This window comes from Cordyceps militaris (genome assembly GCF_000225605.1).
Source record: "Cordyceps militaris CM01 unplaced genomic scaffold CCM_S00005, whole genome shotgun sequence".
Classification (NCBI taxonomy): domain Eukaryota; kingdom Fungi; phylum Ascomycota; class Sordariomycetes; order Hypocreales; family Cordycipitaceae; genus Cordyceps; species Cordyceps militaris.
Genome location: NW_006271973.1, coordinates 2,811,973 through 2,830,302, shown reverse-complemented (window position 1 = coordinate 2,830,302; position 18,330 = coordinate 2,811,973). Strand labels below are relative to the sequence as shown.

At 53.8% G+C, this 18,330-nt stretch overlaps 9 protein-coding genes across 9 annotated transcripts; 4 read left to right on the top strand and 5 right to left on the bottom strand.

Moving 5' to 3' along the window:
• Positions 1-94: 94 nt before the first annotated feature.
• Positions 95-855, bottom strand: CCM_07192 (uncharacterized protein; the record flags this gene model as incomplete). The annotated part of the gene is made up of 2 exons (XM_006672330.1): positions 95-308; positions 383-855. 2 exons carry the CDS (start codon positions 853-855, stop codon positions 95-97), a joined length of 687 nt encoding a protein of 228 aa, XP_006672393.1.
• A 756-nt stretch (positions 856-1,611) lies between these two features.
• Positions 1,612-3,074, top strand: CCM_07191 (uncharacterized protein; the record flags this gene model as incomplete). The annotated part of the gene is made up of 2 exons (XM_006672329.1): positions 1,612-2,014; positions 2,098-3,074. 2 exons carry the CDS (start codon positions 1,612-1,614, stop codon positions 3,072-3,074), a joined length of 1,380 nt encoding a protein of 459 aa, XP_006672392.1.
• A 609-nt stretch (positions 3,075-3,683) lies between these two features.
• On the bottom strand, positions 3,684-5,004 carry CCM_07190 (mitochondrial carrier protein, putative; the record flags this gene model as incomplete). Its single annotated transcript, XM_006672328.1, has 3 exons — positions 3,684-4,378; positions 4,429-4,726; positions 4,786-5,004. 3 exons carry the CDS (start codon positions 5,002-5,004, stop codon positions 3,684-3,686), a joined length of 1,212 nt encoding a protein of 403 aa, XP_006672391.1.
• A 718-nt stretch (positions 5,005-5,722) lies between these two features.
• On the bottom strand, positions 5,723-6,563 carry CCM_07189 (mitochondrial inner membrane protease subunit Imp2, putative; the record flags this gene model as incomplete). The annotated part of the gene is made up of 3 exons (XM_006672327.1): positions 5,723-6,014; positions 6,117-6,448; positions 6,543-6,563. The coding sequence occupies 3 exons, from the start codon at positions 6,561-6,563 to the stop codon at positions 5,723-5,725; spliced, it is 645 nt and encodes a 214-aa protein (XP_006672390.1).
• Positions 6,564-6,921: 358 nt separating this feature from the next.
• CCM_07188 (eukaryotic translation initiation factor 2 alpha subunit) lies at positions 6,922-8,113 on the bottom strand (the record flags this gene model as incomplete). The annotated part of the gene is made up of 4 exons (XM_006672326.1): positions 6,922-7,405; positions 7,473-7,680; positions 7,752-7,914; positions 8,036-8,113. 4 exons carry the CDS (start codon positions 8,111-8,113, stop codon positions 6,922-6,924), a joined length of 933 nt encoding a protein of 310 aa, XP_006672389.1.
• A 562-nt stretch (positions 8,114-8,675) lies between these two features.
• On the top strand, positions 8,676-9,882 carry CCM_07187 (nuclear pore complex subunit; the record flags this gene model as incomplete). The annotated part of the gene is made up of 3 exons (XM_006672325.1): positions 8,676-8,685; positions 8,769-9,015; positions 9,087-9,882. The coding sequence occupies 3 exons, from the start codon at positions 8,676-8,678 to the stop codon at positions 9,880-9,882; spliced, it is 1,053 nt and encodes a 350-aa protein (XP_006672388.1).
• Positions 9,883-10,266: 384 nt separating this feature from the next.
• On the bottom strand, positions 10,267-11,592 carry CCM_07186 (norsolorinic acid reductase; the record flags this gene model as incomplete). The annotated part of the gene is made up of 6 exons (XM_006672324.1): positions 10,267-10,296; positions 10,345-10,900; positions 10,954-11,078; positions 11,137-11,282; positions 11,352-11,451; positions 11,506-11,592. The coding sequence occupies 6 exons, from the start codon at positions 11,590-11,592 to the stop codon at positions 10,267-10,269; spliced, it is 1,044 nt and encodes a 347-aa protein (XP_006672387.1).
• A 1,037-nt stretch (positions 11,593-12,629) lies between these two features.
• Positions 12,630-15,317, top strand: CCM_07185 (uncharacterized protein; the record flags this gene model as incomplete). The annotated part of the gene is made up of 1 exon (XM_006672323.1): positions 12,630-15,317. The coding sequence occupies one exon, from the start codon at positions 12,630-12,632 to the stop codon at positions 15,315-15,317; it is 2,688 nt and encodes an 895-aa protein (XP_006672386.1).
• Positions 15,318-16,066: 749 nt separating this feature from the next.
• CCM_07184 (squalene monooxygenase Erg1) lies at positions 16,067-17,965 on the top strand (the record flags this gene model as incomplete). The annotated part of the gene is made up of 2 exons (XM_006672322.1): positions 16,067-16,190; positions 16,332-17,965. The coding sequence occupies 2 exons, from the start codon at positions 16,067-16,069 to the stop codon at positions 17,963-17,965; spliced, it is 1,758 nt and encodes a 585-aa protein (XP_006672385.1).
• Between the last annotated feature and the right edge of the window lie 365 nt (positions 17,966-18,330).

The window sequence follows — 18,330 nt, the reverse complement described above, 5'->3', positions numbered from 1 at the left end:
GAATCCTTTAGATACAGATAGGAATAGACTTGGATTGATTCAAACACACAAATGTCTGCTATAATGTGAGAAGATTACCGTTATTATCCTCCCCTCATCCCTCGACCCACGCGCAGCCGGTCATGCCCACGTCCGGTCGAAATCGCCCAGCTCTGATCGGAAAGGCCCTGCTCAGCAGTTGTCTTCTGTTGTCGGCGGTCCACTGACCAGGGACGTACTCGCGCTCGAGAAAGTCGAATATTTCCATGTCCTGAAGGCTTCTATGCCCTATCCAAGCTGTGTCTTGGAGGTCATAAAGCATGGCCAACCTGCACATGTTGCCGAGATGGTTAGAACTGTATTTCAACCAAGCGGCAGAATAGCGGCCATGGTTAGGACTTACATGTGGTATCGCCGTCCGCACAGAAAACCCGACTCCAATGGCATCATTTCGTACTTGTGCCAACCATTGAAGAAGAGCGTTTCAAGGACCGCCTTGGCTGTCAGGCTCTCCCGGTGGCAGTAGTACGTCTGTCGGTGCAGGAGGTCCAGAGGCGTGGACTCGTAGCAGTCCATGATTTGCAGCGTCAGAATCCCGCACCCGCCCGTCCTGACATTCTCGCACGGCTGCATGCTCAGGCACGCCTGCATAGTTTCCCCCTCAATCACCAGAAACCACTGGTTCTTTGGGCTTGTGTTGTCAGTCAATTCCACAGGCCCGCGGCACCGGTGGCTCTTTGAGCTGACATGAGTGAGGGCGTCGACGTGAAAGCGACGGACAGTCTGCAGCAGGATCGGGTGGTTCCTCGGCACGCCGTTGGAGTAGAGAGTATCGTGGGTGAGCCAGAATGTATCATTCCAGTTTCTGGTGTTCATGTTTGCTCTCGTGCTGTTTTATAAAGGGGATTGTGGTAGAACATATGCGTCCCAGGTCTTTCAGACAACCGGCCAGGGTATATATACACGCAACATTTACCCGATCCATGGTGAATCAAGGTACTACAGTACGACAGCGCCTGCATTTATTGAGCAAACAAGGTGGAAAAAAGCAACACAGTGGACTCGACGGTTTCAGACGCCGCAACACGGCGCGCGGTAGACATACGTGCTACAACGCGAGTGAGATGCGGTTGGCCGCCGCTGTGAGACCGACTCTGTAGTGTAGCACGAGCTGACGGCAGAATCGACCCCCAAGTACCGTCACTATAATCAAGAAGTAATCTCTGTCGGCATAGTTCGATATGATATGGCAAATGATACATCTTTAACAAACAGCAATCTGATGGTCGTTTTGTTGTAGATGAAGCGATCATGCTGTGGGGTAATCCGATCTTGTAATACCTTGCACGTTTCGCAGAGTTTGATCTTGCGCCTTGGACTTGGCCTTGTTGATTGGGTAAATATAGAAGAATGGTATAAAACACGAATATTTTAAAGAAAATCAAGACATGGTACTGCCTGCGTTTGCTGTATTGTCAAAGACGCTTGCAAGTGCCTGTAACGGCAGCCCCACTCCATTCATGATGGCCTCTCACTTGAAGCGGCGGCGTCATCTTTCTCTCATGAACAAAGACACAGCGCATTTCAGCTCGCGAGCCCTCTTGGAAGCGCAGGGCACCAAGACACCTAAAAATGGACGACACTGCAGCCCCAAAGCCGGGAAATAAAAGCGCAGCCGCCGCCACCGCCGATGCGCCGTCCACGGCCAGCGCAAACGCCTTGACAGGTGACGACGACGACCCGGATGCGCCACGCAGCAACCACAGCAGCCCGCGGCACAAGACCACCTCCCCGACCGACATGGACCTGTGGACACAGCTGGAGCTGGAAAAGTCGAAATACCCCGGCGCGAGTACCTGGGCCCCCGACGAGGAGCGGCTGTTTGAGCTGCTCTTCTTCCGGCAGGCCCTGCCGATCCTGCCCTCGCACTGGGAGCTCGACCTGAGCGCCGTGCCCATTGCTGAGGTCAACTTTGCCGGCATCGACGATCCCGAGAAGCGACCCATCGTGTACGCTCACTCCAAGGACTTTCTAGGTATGTGCCCCCCTCATGGCCGACGGCACCCCTCCTAGCCAACAACCGGCAACGGCTAACACCTGATGGCACCACCACAACAGCCACTACAGCCCTTGTGCGCCTCATTGAGCTCACCGCCGCCGTCCGTACCACCAGCGAGTCGGGCCTGCACCACCGCGTGCCGGGCATGATCAAGGACGGCCTGGACCGGTTCCTCGCGTGGGCGGCCGAGGACGGCGGCTACCACCACCGGCGCGTGGTGCCCAACATCATCACCGAGGTCGTCGACACCCGGATGCCGGAGCACGCTATCACCGAGCTCCTGCAGGGTCGCATGCGTGCCCTGGCGCGCCTGCAGCGCGAGTTTCTCCGCGAGGACCGCGACTCCGACTTTTGGCGCAGCGGCGGCATCACCACCACCACCACTACCGCCGCCGCCGACGCTGCCAACGCGGCGACCGCCGTCGGCGCAGACAGGAAACACTTGCTGCTGCAGAGATACCTGTCGCCGAGACGAAATAGGCATCCCAGCAGGTACCATCCGGGAAGCGCCGCCGCGAACCAGCGCCGCCGCGGCGCCCACCCCGTGGCGGAGGACGAGCTCGCGCGAGCACCGCACCCGCAGCAGATGGCCGGTCACGACACCGCAGCGCCTAAGCGACGCCGCATGCTGGCCAGCACCAGCCCGACCGACCTTGACGAGCTCGCCCAACCCGGCGACCCCGCCACGATGATGTCGCCCTCCCCGCCGAGCGAGCGGCTTCTCTTCTCCTCGCCGTCGCCGGCGGGGCCCTACGGCCGCAGCCCGGCCGCAGTCAAGTACCGGCGGCAGCCGCCCGTGGTGTACGGCTTTTTTATCCTCAACAGCTCCGTCTTCATCCTCACGGTGGACGCGTCGCTAGGTGATCACGCGTACGTCAGCTTCCACGTCGAGGCCGACTTCATGGAGCACCGCCAGAGCGTCTGGAACGCACTGACGCTGGCCATGGTGGCGTGCCTCGCGCGCGACGAGATGCGTGAGCGCGCCGACGACTTTGAGGAGCAGCCGGAAGAGGAGGACAGCGATCCCGATCTGTAACGAGGGTGCAACGCGGGGGAGGGAGGGCCTTTGGTTCTCGATTCCATGTTTGGCATGTGTATTTTATTTGAGCTGATTTGCATCCTCTGGAAGGTTGTACGCGTTTTTGTTTTTACCGTGTAAACTACACGCAAGATACCCCATGATAGATAGCTTCGCTTTGTGGCCGGAAATAGCTGAGACTGTAAGTTTAGGACGACAATGATGAATGAAATCGGAACTGTACAATTATAACATGTGTTGCATCTGAGTTTTCCAAACTCTCATTCTTTCGTCCCCTCCTTCTAATCTATGAATGTCGACTCAAGAAAACATGTCTTGAATGCGTAGGGAGCGGTGTGTTGACAAAGCCGCCTCAAGTCTATATATGCCACTCCAGAACGCCAAACCAAAAGGATTTTCTTCTCTTCTTCTGGTGTCCCACTGTGAAAATGAAATAAATATTACAAGAAATGTCCGGGCATGAAAATGTACATCAAGCCGTTACCCGCTCATCTTTTTCGAAACCAAATCGTACAAATGGACGCAGCATGTATCATGCATCGCCCGCATCCTCTCCCTGTCCGACCACATCCGGGTGTGGTTCTTCTTTGCAGGTCGTCAATGTTATTACAGGTCTTTTTCCTTGTCGACGGGCATCCAGACACCGAACTGCCGTAAGAGTCGTTGGTACAAAAAGAGCATACAGCCGCTCTGGATAAACGTCCAGACGCCGCGTGGGCCCACGCCACGGAACCAACCCTCCAGGCCTTCCGTTCTGTAAATGACCTTGAGGCCTGTAATAACGGATGATGTCTCGAGCGGAATGGCGCCGGGACGGGGGCGATGCGTGCTCGGCGAGGACGTTGATATCGATCGCTTCTGTGGATTCGGGTCCTTGGCGTGCGCAGAGGTATTTTTCAGCGCCGACGGGTTGACTTGCGTCTGCAGCCGAGTTTTGACGACGTCGAGAGGACAGGTAATGACGCCGGCCAGACCACCAGCTGTGGCACCCGTGAGGAGCTCATAGCCGACACCAATGTCGCGGCTCTGCTGCTGCTGTCGCGCCCACGTCTGGAACTGCTCGTAAAACATGAACTGTAGTGCCGAAAAGGGCAAGTCACGGTAGAGCGTAGCTTTGTAGCCGTGGAACATGGCGGCGGGACCCTCGGTGCGAACAATGGTGCGTGCGGCATCGACGGTGCCGCGATAGTTGTAGCCCGAGTTGAAGTGGGGATTATTGTATTTTCCTTGCAGTTGGAGTCGAGTTTTTAGTACTTCAGAAGGCACGTATACGATGGAGGCGGCCAAGTCGCCAAGAAAACCTGTCCGCTGTTAGGATTGGTCACACGGGGAGATGTTGAGTAGGACAAACCGGCTGAAAGATAGGCAAGGTGATGTTGCAGCCCATGGTCAATGAGAAATCGTTTGCTCCATTCGTAAGTCCCAAAGAACAGGACCGTTCCGGGAAAAGAGCCGCTGAGCGCAGGAATCCAACCGCCATAGAGACCTCTTCTGATGCCCTCTTGGCGCAATATTGTGTAGTATGACGAAGTAAGCGAGCGGTATTTGGACGGCACGTTGGGGTCGCCTTGTTGTCGAGTTTTAACGGTGTCCAGAGAGTGCATGAGCATGTCTCCAAAGGCACCACCTATTCCTCCAGCAAGCATTGCCTACGTCATAGGGTTAGCCGGCTGTCTTGGATCTGCGCGAGGCAGCTGTAGCAACATACATGGCTGTAGGGCGGCCGTCCCTCAATGTCCAGGTCCTGCTCTGGACTCATGGAGTCTGTGCTCACGAGTCCTCCGTTTCCAGGGTCGGTGAGATGGCGGGGAGGCTGCCCTTCATCGCGGGCATCGGACGGCAGGCCGGGGAGGGGTGACGAAGCTGCGGTCGCAGTCGCGGAAGGATCCGGGGCTTCAAATCCGAGCGCTTTGAAGCCCAATGGCATGGCCGGGCGAGGGAGAAATGGCGGGCGCCTCTGCGCAGTCGGGTGTTTTGGTGCTGGGTTCCGGCGTGCGTGCGGCTCTCGGAGTCCAAACAGAGCAAAAACGAAAACAGAGTCGTCGACTTCGTGGGTTTCTGGCGCAAAAGGGGAAAGAGTCGGGAAATCAGGCAAGAGATGCGGCGCAACAACAAGAAATGCAGACCCGGGGCCGTGACTATACGCTTGATAAGACGATGATGAAGGCGAGGAGAGTGAAGACTGGTACTCCTGAGAGGCTTCTAATCGTGTGGATGGGTAGTGTGGCTGCTTGGAGACGCCAACGTCTTCCCTGTGGCTAGTCGAACTTTTTTTTCGCGGCTCCGAGCGCTATCGCCGTGTGATTTGCCTGGTGGCGCTCCGCGCTGTTGTGATTGGATTGGTGCCTGACGGAGCCACTTTTGATACCTGTGTCCAGCTGGAATCCGAGATGATAAAACTGCTAATATAAATTTCTAGTTGAGTAGTCTTCAGTAACTAAAGTAAAATAATTTCGTCTATCGAGATGATCATTACTGATTGCTGTGAAAGCGCAGAGTTGCACCAGAGGTAAGCTGCCCTACGTAGCCGCCATGCGCTCGCTCGCGTGCTCAATGGTCTTGGAAGAAACAAGACGCCATATCAATACAACTAATAATACAAGGAATGTGTTCCTCTTGCTGATATACATAAAATCGACAAATCTTTACCGTGGCCTGCGCTCAATTGGCCGTGGTATATGATCCCACCACTTGACCGCACCAAACTTGTGAAAGGGATACAGAATGTGAGTGGCTCTGCCTACCAGCAACCTTTTAGACACCGGTCCGTATGTGTTGCTGTCTATCGTCGTTCCAGGTCGACCATCTCCCTCGACCCAAATATGCCCCTTTGGGATTTTGACTTTGGGAAATGGGTAAGGCGGGCGCGTGTGAACAGTATCGCCTTCCAGCCCGACTATTCGCTTGATAGCCACGGTCTCTGGATTATTCGGACTCCTGTACAGTAGGTCAGTACGCGTGTTCAAGCAGAATCCCAAGTTGAGTTCGCAGCAGTCGAGGCAACATCAGTCGCGCCGCCGCACTTGCGACCCGGCTTACCTCAGAGTAACCACCATGCCCCTTTGTAGATCCGTTTGTGGCGACCACTTCCACGTCAAAACAATGTCGTTTCGCAAACTCGAGTCCTTGTCCTCGTTTATAAACGGATACATAGAGGCCCCTTGTACGACTGTCATTTCCACGACGTGCGCATTGATCCACGCAACGACGGGCAGCCACGTCGCAAGGACACCCAGTCTCCAGGCAGTCTGGCCTGCCACGCTTTGTGGTCGCCAGCCGCGCCAATTCTGCACCCGCGTCCATGTCGAAGTCATAACTGGCCGTAAAGGCGCGGGCCTTTCCTCGTCGTCAACGAGTTTTGATGTGATACGCTGATGTCACAGTTGAGAGTTTAAGCTCCATGCTCATTGTCTAAAATGCCTGGTCTGGTGGGTCTTGTGATGAACAGGGACAGCCGCTACTTACCTCGACGGCTTTTACAGGCATATTGTAAGACTAGGTACCTTTGCAGACAAATTACTTGATAATGCTTAATTTTGAAATCTATCCAATATTAAATTTTGTTAAAAGTCTAATTTTGGGCGCATTTCAGCTTTAGCGAGCGTCAGGCGGTACTGAATCTCACCAACTTTACCAGGTATCAAATGATGTCATTTTTACTCTTTCCATATAGGTAGGTATGCAGTTGCCTCATTTTCTTGAGATGCCTATAGATATTCTCTCCTTCACCACCAACGCTGCATAAGCTGTTTCCGCTGCGGCTGTTTCCGCTGCATAAACCTTTCCGCTGCCCCCGGTTTACCCGGGAAAAAAAATCCACACTGGTCCCTTTTTTGGTCCTCATTTACATCGTCTCAGGAATGTTGTCATCGCTCTCACTCATACTCTCGTCACCGCTGACTTCCGCATTCTCGCGCTCTCTCTTCTCCATGAGGGCCTGCAGCTCGGCATCATCGCTCTCCGTAACGGCCTTGGGCTCCATCTTGACGGACAAGTTGCCGCCAGCAGCCTCGATGCTTTTGCGAATGTCGACAATGGCTTCTTCCAGGCACTTAATACCAACCGACTTGTCCAGGCAGGTGCTGGTGAGAACGTAGAGCGGTGGCGAAACCAGCCTGACCTTGACCTGGGTCTCCTCGGTGTTGCCGGCCTCGGCGGTGCGCAGAGCGGTCTTGACGGCGTCGATGCCCTCGTAGCCGAAGCAGGTGACTTCGATGTCGGCACGGACCTTGGTAGGTTGGGGAGTCAGGCGCTTGCCAATGTAGGACTTGAGCTCGTCGGCGACAGGCTGGCCGGTGAAAGTAATGTCATTCCAAACTTCAGGGTTGCTGTAATATGTCAGTATGCCACCACCACTTAAGATTTCAAAGTTCAGCACGGTATCCGTAAACGTACGTGATAGACAGCTTGAAGGCATCAATAGCGTGGCCGAACTTGCGGTTCAGAGGCCACGCAATGCTCTCATATAGTGTCTCAATAGGGACCAGGGTCTTCTCGGCGACGTGGCGCATGATGGAGTGGACCATCTTGCCCTTATTGTATCGCTCTTCGCACTTGATAATGTCTTCGGCGGACACACGACGTTTTGAAAGATCAATGTAGCCTGCTTGTCATTAGCTTACGGCTCAATCGCGTCGCATAGCGGGCTCTTCCTAGCCGTAGAATGCAACATACCCTTCTCCTTGTCCACTCTGAGAACGACGACAACCTCATTGCGGCCAACTCGAATGAGCTTCTGAATACTTCGGATACGTCGTCGCGAAAGTTCGGAGAGCAGGATCATGCCATCAATATCGTCGTACTCGAGGAGCTTGACGTAAGCTCCCATTTCGGCGATCTACATGACGCGAGAACGTGTTAGAACATATGGCCCCTCTCCATCGCATCATCAAAACCAAAACGGGTTCGGTCGTTTGGTTCCTATGCGCGTCTAATTCTGGGGTCATGGCCTGACGAACCTGCTTGACATTGACCATAACAAAGCTGTCGATCTCCGGGAACTTCTCCTCGTAGAAGCGGCAGTTTGTGAGAGACATATTGGCGGTATTTTCGTCTCCCTTCTAGAATTTTAAGAACGTTGAAAAGTCCGAAAGAAAGGTCAAAGGTGTCGTCGATAGCTGTCGGGCACGAGCGACTTCTGTGGGGTACAGAACGAGGAGTCACCCTCTTTTTTCCCGGCTGTGGTTTTCGGAGGGGAAGGTGGAAAGAAAGTCAGATCCAAATTTTGCCGCTTAAATCAATCTCGCCAGAAGAGGGGAGCTTCGGCCTCTGTAGATTTACGCAGTGGTAAAGTTGTCGCGGATTATTAGGCAGGCACCAGGCTTTTTGGATTTATTATAGCACAAAGTACAATTTTGACACACAAATTGGACGCAAACCAGTTGATGGTGGGGTGGCGGGGTGTGGCTGATGAGAAAAGGCGGTCACGTCCGGCAAAAAGCGCCACAGTCGTTCTTGCTCTGCTTTGCAGAAGGACACAAGTAGCTGCACGTGACCCAATCGAAGTAAACAGGAATAGCGAGCGCAACTTGGGATAACTAGCAATTGGAGCTTGTCGTAGATTCCGGGGAGCTGCCAAATCTAACAAACAACGTAAATATGGCGCCTGGTGAGTCATGAATCGTTATTCTGGAAAGAATTACCACAATTTTATTCATTATAGAAGTGAACTCTGCTAACTTCGCCCAACAGCAACGCAAGTCGAGCTGTCGCCGCCGCCCGGCGACGCGGTCTCTGCCGTCGTCTTTGCGCCGGAGACTAGTACCAAGCTGCTTGTTTCCTCCTGGGACAAGAACGTCTACCTCTACGACTTGAGCAATGGCGCCAGCGACGCCAAACTTTCAAACACATATGAACACAGAGCGCCTGTGCTAGATGTATGCTTTGGCGCAAGCGACGATGAGGCCTACACTGCGGGTATGGACTGGGCCGTCAACAGGTAGAGAACCACCCTACACAAGAAAACTGCAGCGTGGCCAGAACAGCCCACTAATCATCCTCTGTTTGCAGGATAAACCTCGCCACCGGCGAAAAGGTTCTCGTCAGCAAACACGCCGCTCCTGTCCGCAACGTCCGCTACAGTACCAACCACGGCATCCTCGTCTCCACCTCGTGGGACTGCAGCCTGTCCCTGCACGATACCGAGAACCCTTCCAGCACGCCCCTACGCATTTCACTGCCCGGAAAGCCGCAGGCCCTCGCCATCAGCCCTTCCAAGGTCGTCGTCGCCATGACTGGCCGCATCATCAACATCTACGACCTCGACGCCATCAAGTCGCTCATCGCCCAGGGCGGCAGCGGCGCTGACCTGAAACCCTGGCAGCAGCGCGAGTCGTCGCTGCGGTACCTGACGCGCGCACTCGCATGTATGCCCAACGACGCGGGCTACGCTACGAGCAGCATCGAGGGCCGCGTCGCGGTGGAGTGGTTCGAGGACACGGCCGAGTCGCAGGCGCGCAAATACGCCTTCAAGTGCCACAGACAGCCTGCACCCGACGGCGACGGCGACATTGTCTATCCTGTTAATGCGCTGGCCTTTCACAACTCCCACGGCACATTCGCCTCGGGCGGCGGTGATGGCACCGTGGCGCTCTGGGACGCAGAGGCCAAGCGCAGATTAAAGCAGTACCAGAAGTCGCCCAACAGCGTCGCAGCGCTGGCCTTCTCCAATAATGGCAAGTACCTAGCCATTGGTGTGTGCCCGGGTTTTGAGACGGGTCAACAGGACTACAACGGGGAGGGCCAGACCATTGTGATTATCCGCGAGCTGGGAGAGAATGAGGCCAAGGGTAAGGGGTCTAAATAGAAGCCATTTATCCGTGCGCAGCGATAGATGAAGGGGTGGTTGCGGGTTTCGCATAATCCATCGGCATTGTGTGTTTTATTTACTTGGCCGAAATGGCGTTCGGGTACTTGGAGCAGGAATAAACATATATTTTAAGCAGAATGTTTGGAGAGGAATGTATACGTCGATACCGAGGCGCTCGTGCAGGTGGAAAGAAAACAGCAGTGCAATATGCATAATTGAGACGAGCAAGTGTAGAAGCGGACCATGGTAGGTAAACGGCATACTGTGAACCGAATACAAATCCATCGTGAAATAAGGACCAGGTCATGAACCTCCATTGAATTACACCCTTTTTCACGGGGTCGTTTCCAGCTGCCATCGATTCAAGTGCGGGCGAAAGACCTACTCTGCTGCCTTGGCAGGCGTGATGGGCTACAAAACGGTTAGCAGATGTCTGCGGTTGAAATACGTGCAACATACTTTGACATCCTCAACGTGATCATAGCTGCCTCCAAGAACGGCAAAGTTCACATCGCCCTGCGCCGCAGGAACACGCTTTCCCCAGAGGAAGTTGTGCGGGAACCCGAGGTCAAAAGGTGCCGCAGCTTCGATTTCTCGGATATCCTCGGCATTCAATGCTATGTTGAGGGCGTCGATGTTATTCTTGATGTGCTCGACCTTGCGCCCGCCGAGCACGGGGAAAACATAAGGTGCTTTGTGCATGACATATGCGATGGCGACACCGGTGACGGCCGCGCTTTTACGCCTTGCGACGGCCTCAAGTGTAGCGAGAACCAACTTCTCCTGGTCAGTATGCTCTTGAGTCGGCTTTTCGTCTCGGACTCTAAGCATTCTGAACGGCTCTGCAGATTTAAATTTACCTCCACCGAGTGAGCCCCAGGGAGCAAGGGCCATGCCCTCGGCACGGCACATGGGGATAATATCGCGCTCAAGATCACGATGGGCAGCTGACCATTTACCCTGATAGACGCTGAATTGGCGCATACCGTGATTTCTGGCGTATTCGTTTGCTTTACTGAGTATATATTAGACAAATGTTGGAAATTGTAAAAGCATCAAGTTGCTCACCTAGCTACCCATGCTGGGGCATCGCTGATGCCAAGATACAGTACTCTGCCGCCAAGCACGACACTGTTGAGAGCTTGCATCATTTCTGGTATTGAGGTGTTGTAGTCCCACCAGTGAACGTAGAGCTAGGGAAGCGTCAGATTCAATGACCGCCTTTAGAATATTTGACCCGATTTCTCTCACCAGATCAATGTAGTACGTCTGTAGTCTCTGTAAACTCGCGGTAATGGAAGCGTTAAGGCTCTTGGCACCACAGCCATTGAAGTTGACTTTGATCTTGGCCCCGCCCTCTACAGGTATGAAAGCTGTGGTATACTTTGTAGCAATGACTGGGAGCATGGTCAAGAACAGATCGTTAGCGACGAGCAACTTGGACGCAGATAAACTCTGCTACTCACCCATCTGCTCACGGTTGCCGCGGCTCTTCATCCAATTACCAATACGAGTTTCGCTCTCTCCACACTGGTAATTGTTTGCCGTGTCAATGAAATTGCCCCCCTACATGTATTAATGCAAGGCCCAAGAATTGAACAGCGCGGTGGCGAGACTCACTTGCTCGTAGAAGTAGTCTAATATATCCTCTGTTGTCTCTTTCGTACACTCGCCCAGCCAGTGACTCCAGCTATCGCCAAAATTCATTGCCCCGAGACATATAGGGCTAACCCAAACGGAGGCAGTCGGGGAGAGTAGCCTATATCGACTCAGATTGGATTTCGGCGCCGGGGCTGGAGGAAAGTAGGACGCCATGCTGAAGAGTGAACAATAGGTCACGGTGGCTTGGTGGTAAAATACTAAATTTCGAATACACTTCTCAGGGCAGTGGTGTGATTCAGCTGAGAGATGGGGTAGAACATCCTGGGAACAGAAACACATTGCCGGTCGTGATGATGTGTGTGTGCCCTCTGTAACAGTTGCTCCTTCCAGTCCAGGTTCGCCAGACGACCGAAATTACGGGTAATGCATATATGTAAAAAAAAAAAAAAAAAATAGTAAAAAATGCATAGAATACTATTATTCGATAGACTTTCCACTTGAAGCATGTATGAGTCAAAAGCCGTATTTATTTAAAGCCGTTAGTTACTGCCGGCCCAAGAAGCGCTGCCATGGAGTAGAAGCCATCTAAACTCTGCAGCAGCTATTCTTAGAGTAACGTGGCTATCTAGTCTAGTGGAACTTCAATTAGCCTCATCAGCTATACAGAATGTACCAGCTGCAAAATAGTTCAAAGTGTTGAATGGTACCTAGAGAACAGCCCGCTCGCTGCCACGGGTGTAAGCGGCGCCGTAAATGTGCTGCGACAGGTCTACCTAAGGTATATATATACCTTAGTAGGGAGTAAAGGTCCGCAGTCGACAAACGCGAACCACCTGCAATCTTAACACTCTTATAAAACGACATTTAATACTGCCGAAAATACTGGAAGAAATTTAAAACACCGTTTGAAAATTCATTTCTTGTACGATACCCCATCAATGGCTGCGGCCTCAAGATTACAGTTTGGTGGTGTATGCTTACCGAGGAACTGCCGCCCCAGAATAATTGTCGCCTGCTTTCGCCTCGCTCTGCCGAATTGATCAGCCCATCTTCATTCTCGACACGGCCCTAGGAACCAATTACTCGGGGCCAATTCACACATATCAGAGCACTGCTGCCTCGCACCATGACGCACCACGCCAATGGCTTCTTCAAGTACCGCGCTCTCTAAGACGGCCATCAACACCCTACGCGGCGTCCTTTTCACGACGTCTGTGTCGGTCGTCCTGCTCGCCGAGGAACGCCGCCGCCGCATCAAGATTGCCCGTGCCGCCGTCGACAATGCGCGCAAGATCCATGCCGCCAAGATTAATCGCGGCGCTGAAGCAGTCGCAGTGCTCGAACCGTTCAATCTCGAGGCTCACCTAGCCAAGCTCGACAGCGAGTCCTTCATCAGGCAACCACGCGCGCCTCGGAACTCATCTCGCCGGGGAAAACGAAAAGATGTCGACAGCCTAAACTCTTCCGACGGTACCCTTACGATACCCGAAACTCGCGCTCCCGAACCCGTTGCGCCACTTCGAACTGTTTATAATGACTCCATCCCCCTTGTTCACATTGCAGAGGCCATGGTCGCGGGACGGAATTGGAGCATTAACTCGACAGTCAAGCGCTCCGCAGTACCCAGAAAAGCGCAAAAAAAATCAGCAACCGTTGATAATATCTCCAAGAGTGTGGGTGCGAGCCAGGTATCAGGCGAAGCTCCGGCAACAACCTCTGCAGTCACCATTTCAAGCCTATCCGCGCACAACAACTCGGGAATCCCCAGCCATAGACTCGAATACGAGCATCTCAGAGTTGCTCCACGAGACAGCAAAGAAGCCTCTGTCGAGTATAACGACGCTGTGGCAACGCTCATCGAGGCCGTCCAGGCTTTACCAGAGAAGTCCAATCAAAGCAAGGAACCATCGCACACCTTCAAAATAGCAGTGGCGGCTCTGCATGTAGTTGGCACACACAACGGCACTCGACGTTCATTCCGAGAGTTATTAAAAGATATCGTTGTCAACCTCCTGAAATATTCTGTGGATATGACTTCAGAAGAAATGAGAGCAGTCTTGAAGGCGTCGCTCTTCCTGAAGCGATCAATTGTCACTATTCTCAATCGATTTTTGGCGTGGATGGACAAGCATCGACCAGAGGATGCTATAGAAGTCACGCGAAACATCATCTCTTTCTTTACACAACCAGAGCAGGCTCTCGTTTGGAAAGACGGGCAATTCATCCAAGAGGCCGTCAAAGTACAACGTGCGCATTGCACCGAACTTGCAATCAAGGAGTACAACATGCTCAAATCTGCCGGGCTATTTGCGGAAATGAATATGCCGGACCAGGAATATGAAATCCGAAGAGAAGCCGTCATTGCAGCTTGTGCGGCAGGGCAAACGCATTTCGTCGATGAAGAAATGATTGCGCTGCGGAAATTAAAAGGGGATGATGTGGAATCAGACTTTGTGCTACAAGCTGCCTTGATGACCCAAAAGGTAGCTCTCGGCGCCTGTGATGAAGTTTTTGACTCCTTGCGAGAACTTGAGAGATGCAAAACGCCTTCGTCGATGGAGTTTCAAGGGCATCTACGGCGCTTCACAGACCTTTTCGCCAAGACACATGACGTTGAAGAGCTGGGTCGCTGGCTTACATACGCTGCGGAAACTTATGGCATGGCGCTGCGAACCGAATGGGCCTTTTTGGTGCTGAACGAGTATGCTTACTTTCACGACATTGAAGGAATGATGTTGTGGTTGGAATTCTGTCTGGGGCATGGGCTTCAAGTTGATTATCAATTTGCGACTGAATGGAAGAAAACATGCCGAAGACATTTGCGTTTCAGCAAAGATAATACGCAAGAACTGTGGAACAGACTGACCAAAGTTATGTCCTTGCCGCAAATGGATGGGCATGACTATCAGGTCAAGCATCGCAAGGGAGACTTGAGCAGGCGAATGGTCGAGTTGACGAACAACGGACGGTGGGAAAAGGCATGCCTTGTGTTTGAAGCGGCGCTGTCAAAGTCACGAGACATTTGCGAGACCAGCTTTCAACTGGCGCTAGAAGCGCAGGTGCAAGCAAATGGGGGCAACGCAGAACCAGCTCTACGATTGTTAGAACGCGCACGTGTTTATGGAAGAGACACCGCCATTGCGCAGCACCGGTTCCTTGCCAAGGAGATTAAAGGCAGACAAAGGAGCGACATCAAGGCTCTGCTTGTTAAGGCTGTTGAATGTGGGAGCGACATCCCGGCTGACATATATACTCTCGCCGTCCAAAGGGTGGTGGAAAAGGACTTGTACGGGGCGCATGAAATTTTGCAGCTGGGAGCCAAGCAGCTGGGCCATGGCAAGCTTGCGTACAACGGATACTCTTTCGCGAAACTGCTGTATATCCATATCGCGACTCACCAATATTCTGCAGCGCAGCGGCTGGTGTCCGAGTTTGCCTCAGACCGGCCGTTCTGGCATGGTACCAGGCTATGCAAGGAAAGCCTCAAATTCGGAATACGAGAGCTTACGAAACGAGCGGCCGCAAGGGTGGACGCAGGGGATACTGGCGATTTTGATGGCGGCGCGCGGATTCGTGAGCAGCGCCTTGCGGAAGGGCTGCAGCAAGCGCTCGAGCAGAATGCAGAGAGCCGGCACGAGGTGGGATACCAGACCACGATCGCCGACATGATTGTGCAGCTAGTCGAGGATGCTACGAAAGGGAAGGGTGCCGCCGCGGCTTTGGATTGGCAAAAGAAGAAGCAAGCAGAGAGATCTGTTCGAAAGGCCGGTTCTGGGTTACATGTGGCATCTTTGCGAAACAGCATCACGCGTATCAGTGTGGATGCGTAGAGGCTCATCGCCCATGTATATATACGACCTAGCCAAGGTCTGCACTTGTACAATTGATAAATTTAGCATGCATTTACCATAGGGTGGGATAGATTTTTCTGTGAATCAGATGCATATTAGAGATGTAACCATATTGAATCATTGCTACCTATCGAGCGGCCGCTTCCTCCCAGCGAAGGCAAGCGCAAGCAATCTTGGTGATGTGCGGCTGTTTGGGTATTAGGATGGCGGCAATACGAGTACGTCGCGGCAGTTGCGGATCGAACCGAAAACGACACTAGACCTTTGAGGGAAGCAGTTGCGGATGGCGATGTGCAGCATAGATGAAGCACAAATAAAGAGAAACTGACATGTGAAGATGGTATGAGAATGCAGTGTCATGTTTCCACTTTGTAATTCGATAAAAGCCTGGGTCTCCTTGTGTAAGAGGCCAGATTCCCTGAGGACGTATGTTTGTCTCGGGACCCTTTGTGCTGCGGATGAAAGGCTCCACAAGTATTCGGGTACGGATGTAGGTACGTACCTATGTGTGTGAGGAAGGACGCTAAAAGAAGGCTGCAGATTGTTGGCTCGAACTGCGAGAGGCGAGGCAAAAGAATTGCCGAATGAGCACAATTCGGATAAATACGTAGAATAGTCAATTGGTCAAAGTCATGGCATTCACTTCAATTGACGTAAATCACCTTGCGTCCGAAAAAACCAGGCAATGACAACATGACCAAGTGCTAGCGCAACAAAGGGGAGGGGTGATGGCTGGAATCTGCCGATTGACCGCCATCGCCACCAGTATTCGTACCTGCAAGGCTTTCGGTGGCGCACCAGCGTGTCCACTTGCCAAGCGGGCCAACAACGAAAAGGGCAATGCAAAAAAAAGTAAGGCGACGCATCAGTTCATCAACCCCCCGTTTCCACATGCTTTCTCTCCTACGTCTTGACCGGGGCATTTCGTTTCTCACGGCGGCTTCTTTTGAATTAAATTGTCTTGTTTCTGTTCCTTCATTATTCTTTTTCAAGGGGCCGTCTCTTCTCTCATATACATTCACCTCGACGATACCTCCCTAACGACACACACGAGACCTCATCGACTCCCCCCGAGCCGCGACACAACTCACGCCAACACCCACACCCATACACTTATAACAACCTCCGCCATCATGGCCACCGGTGCAGTCGACGCCCGGCGCCTCCAGCGGGAGACGCACCATGAGGCTGACGTCGTCGTCGTCGGCGCCGGTGTCTTTGGCTGCGCCGCCGCCTACTCCCTCGCCGAGCAGGGCCGCTCCGTGCTGCTGCTCGAGCGGTGGATGCGCGAGCCCGATCGCATCGTCGGCGAGCTGCTGCAGCCCGGCGGCATACAGGCGCTCAAAAAGCTCGGTCTCGGCCACTGCGTCGAGAACATTGACAGTATCACCTGCCGCGGCTACAACGTCCTCTACCAGGGCCGCCCCGTGCTCATCCCCTACCCGACCATGGACGAGTACGGCGGCGTCCCGCACCAGTGGTCCGGCGCCGGCAAGGAGGGCAAGCGCGAGATTGGCAAGGGCTTCCACCACGGCCGCTTCATCACCCGCCTGCGCGAGGCCTGTCTGGCGCACCCCAACATTACCGTCCGCGAGACCGAAGTGGTGCGGACGGTCCGCGGCGAGCACTCGGATCATGTCCTCGGTGTCGAGACGCGCACTACGGACCCGGAAACAAAGGTCAAGACGCCGGACTACTTTTTCGGCCAGCTCACTATCATTGCCGACGGCTACGACTCCAAGTTTCGCAAGGAGGTGACGGATGAGAAACCAGTGGCAAGATCCAGGTTTTACGCCCTCGAGCTGACCGACGCCGACCTGCCCGCGCCTGGCTATGGCCACGTCATCATCGGCGACGCCTACCCGATCCTTCTGTATCAGATTGGCACGCACGAGACACGCGCTCTCTTTGACGTGCCCTATGATATTCCCGAAGCCGCGCCCGCTGCAGGCGGCGTCCGTAACTACCTCGAGAACCACGCCATCCCTGCGCTGCCAAAATCCGTGCAACCGACGGCCCGTGAGGCCCTCGAAAATAGCAAGCTGCGCACCATGCCCAACAGTTGGCTGCCGTCGACGCAGCAGGTTCCACGCGGCATGGTGGTGCTCGGCGACGCCATCAACATGCGGCACCCGCTGACGGGCGCCGGCATGACGGTTGCCTTCAACGACGCCGTGCTGCTCGCTGAGCTGCTGCACCCGGACCGCGTGCCCACGCTGGCCGACGACGCCGCCGTGCAGGCCGCGTTGCGCGCCCTCTACTGGCGCCGCAAAAACTACACGGCCATCCTCAACGTCCTCGCCCAGGCTCTTTACGCCCTCTTTGCCGCCCATGACCCCCAGCTGCACGCCCTCCGCATGGGCTGCTTCGAGTACTTCCGCCGCGGCATCACCGACGGGCCCTGCGGCATGCTCGGCGGCATCATTCACCGTCCCGTCGTCCTGGCCTACCACTTCTTCTCCGTCGCCTTTCTCGGCATCTGGATGCACTTTCTCGAGATAATCACTAGCGGCCCGGGGCCGTTGGGCGTGCTCAAGGCCCCTCTGGCTGTGATTGATGCCGTCCTCATCCTGGCCAAGGCGTGTGTGGTGTTTTTGCCGCTGATTTGGAGGGAGGGATTTCGGTGATTTTCCCCTACTGCTGCTGCTGCGGCGGCTGCTGCGTGGAGCACACACTTGATTCCTTGAGCTCTTCCATGTACATTTTTACAATACACATTTATATAATTCATTCTTGGCGGATGGCTTGGGAGAGCAGCGCATCCCGTCCCGGAAAAGAGACATTGGTCAACACGTTTGGGCGACATCACAAAGGCGTTTTTTTGGGGGGGGTGCGATTTTCATACATTGATAATTCTTACACTAGAGGTGGTGGTAAGGCGGGTTCCAGTCATTGAACAGTGGCTAATAGCTGGCTACCTTTGGTTATTCTGTCGCCTTGTGCTTTGGCGCAAGAGACATGCTTGCTCGTTGTCCATATTTGAAAGCATGAG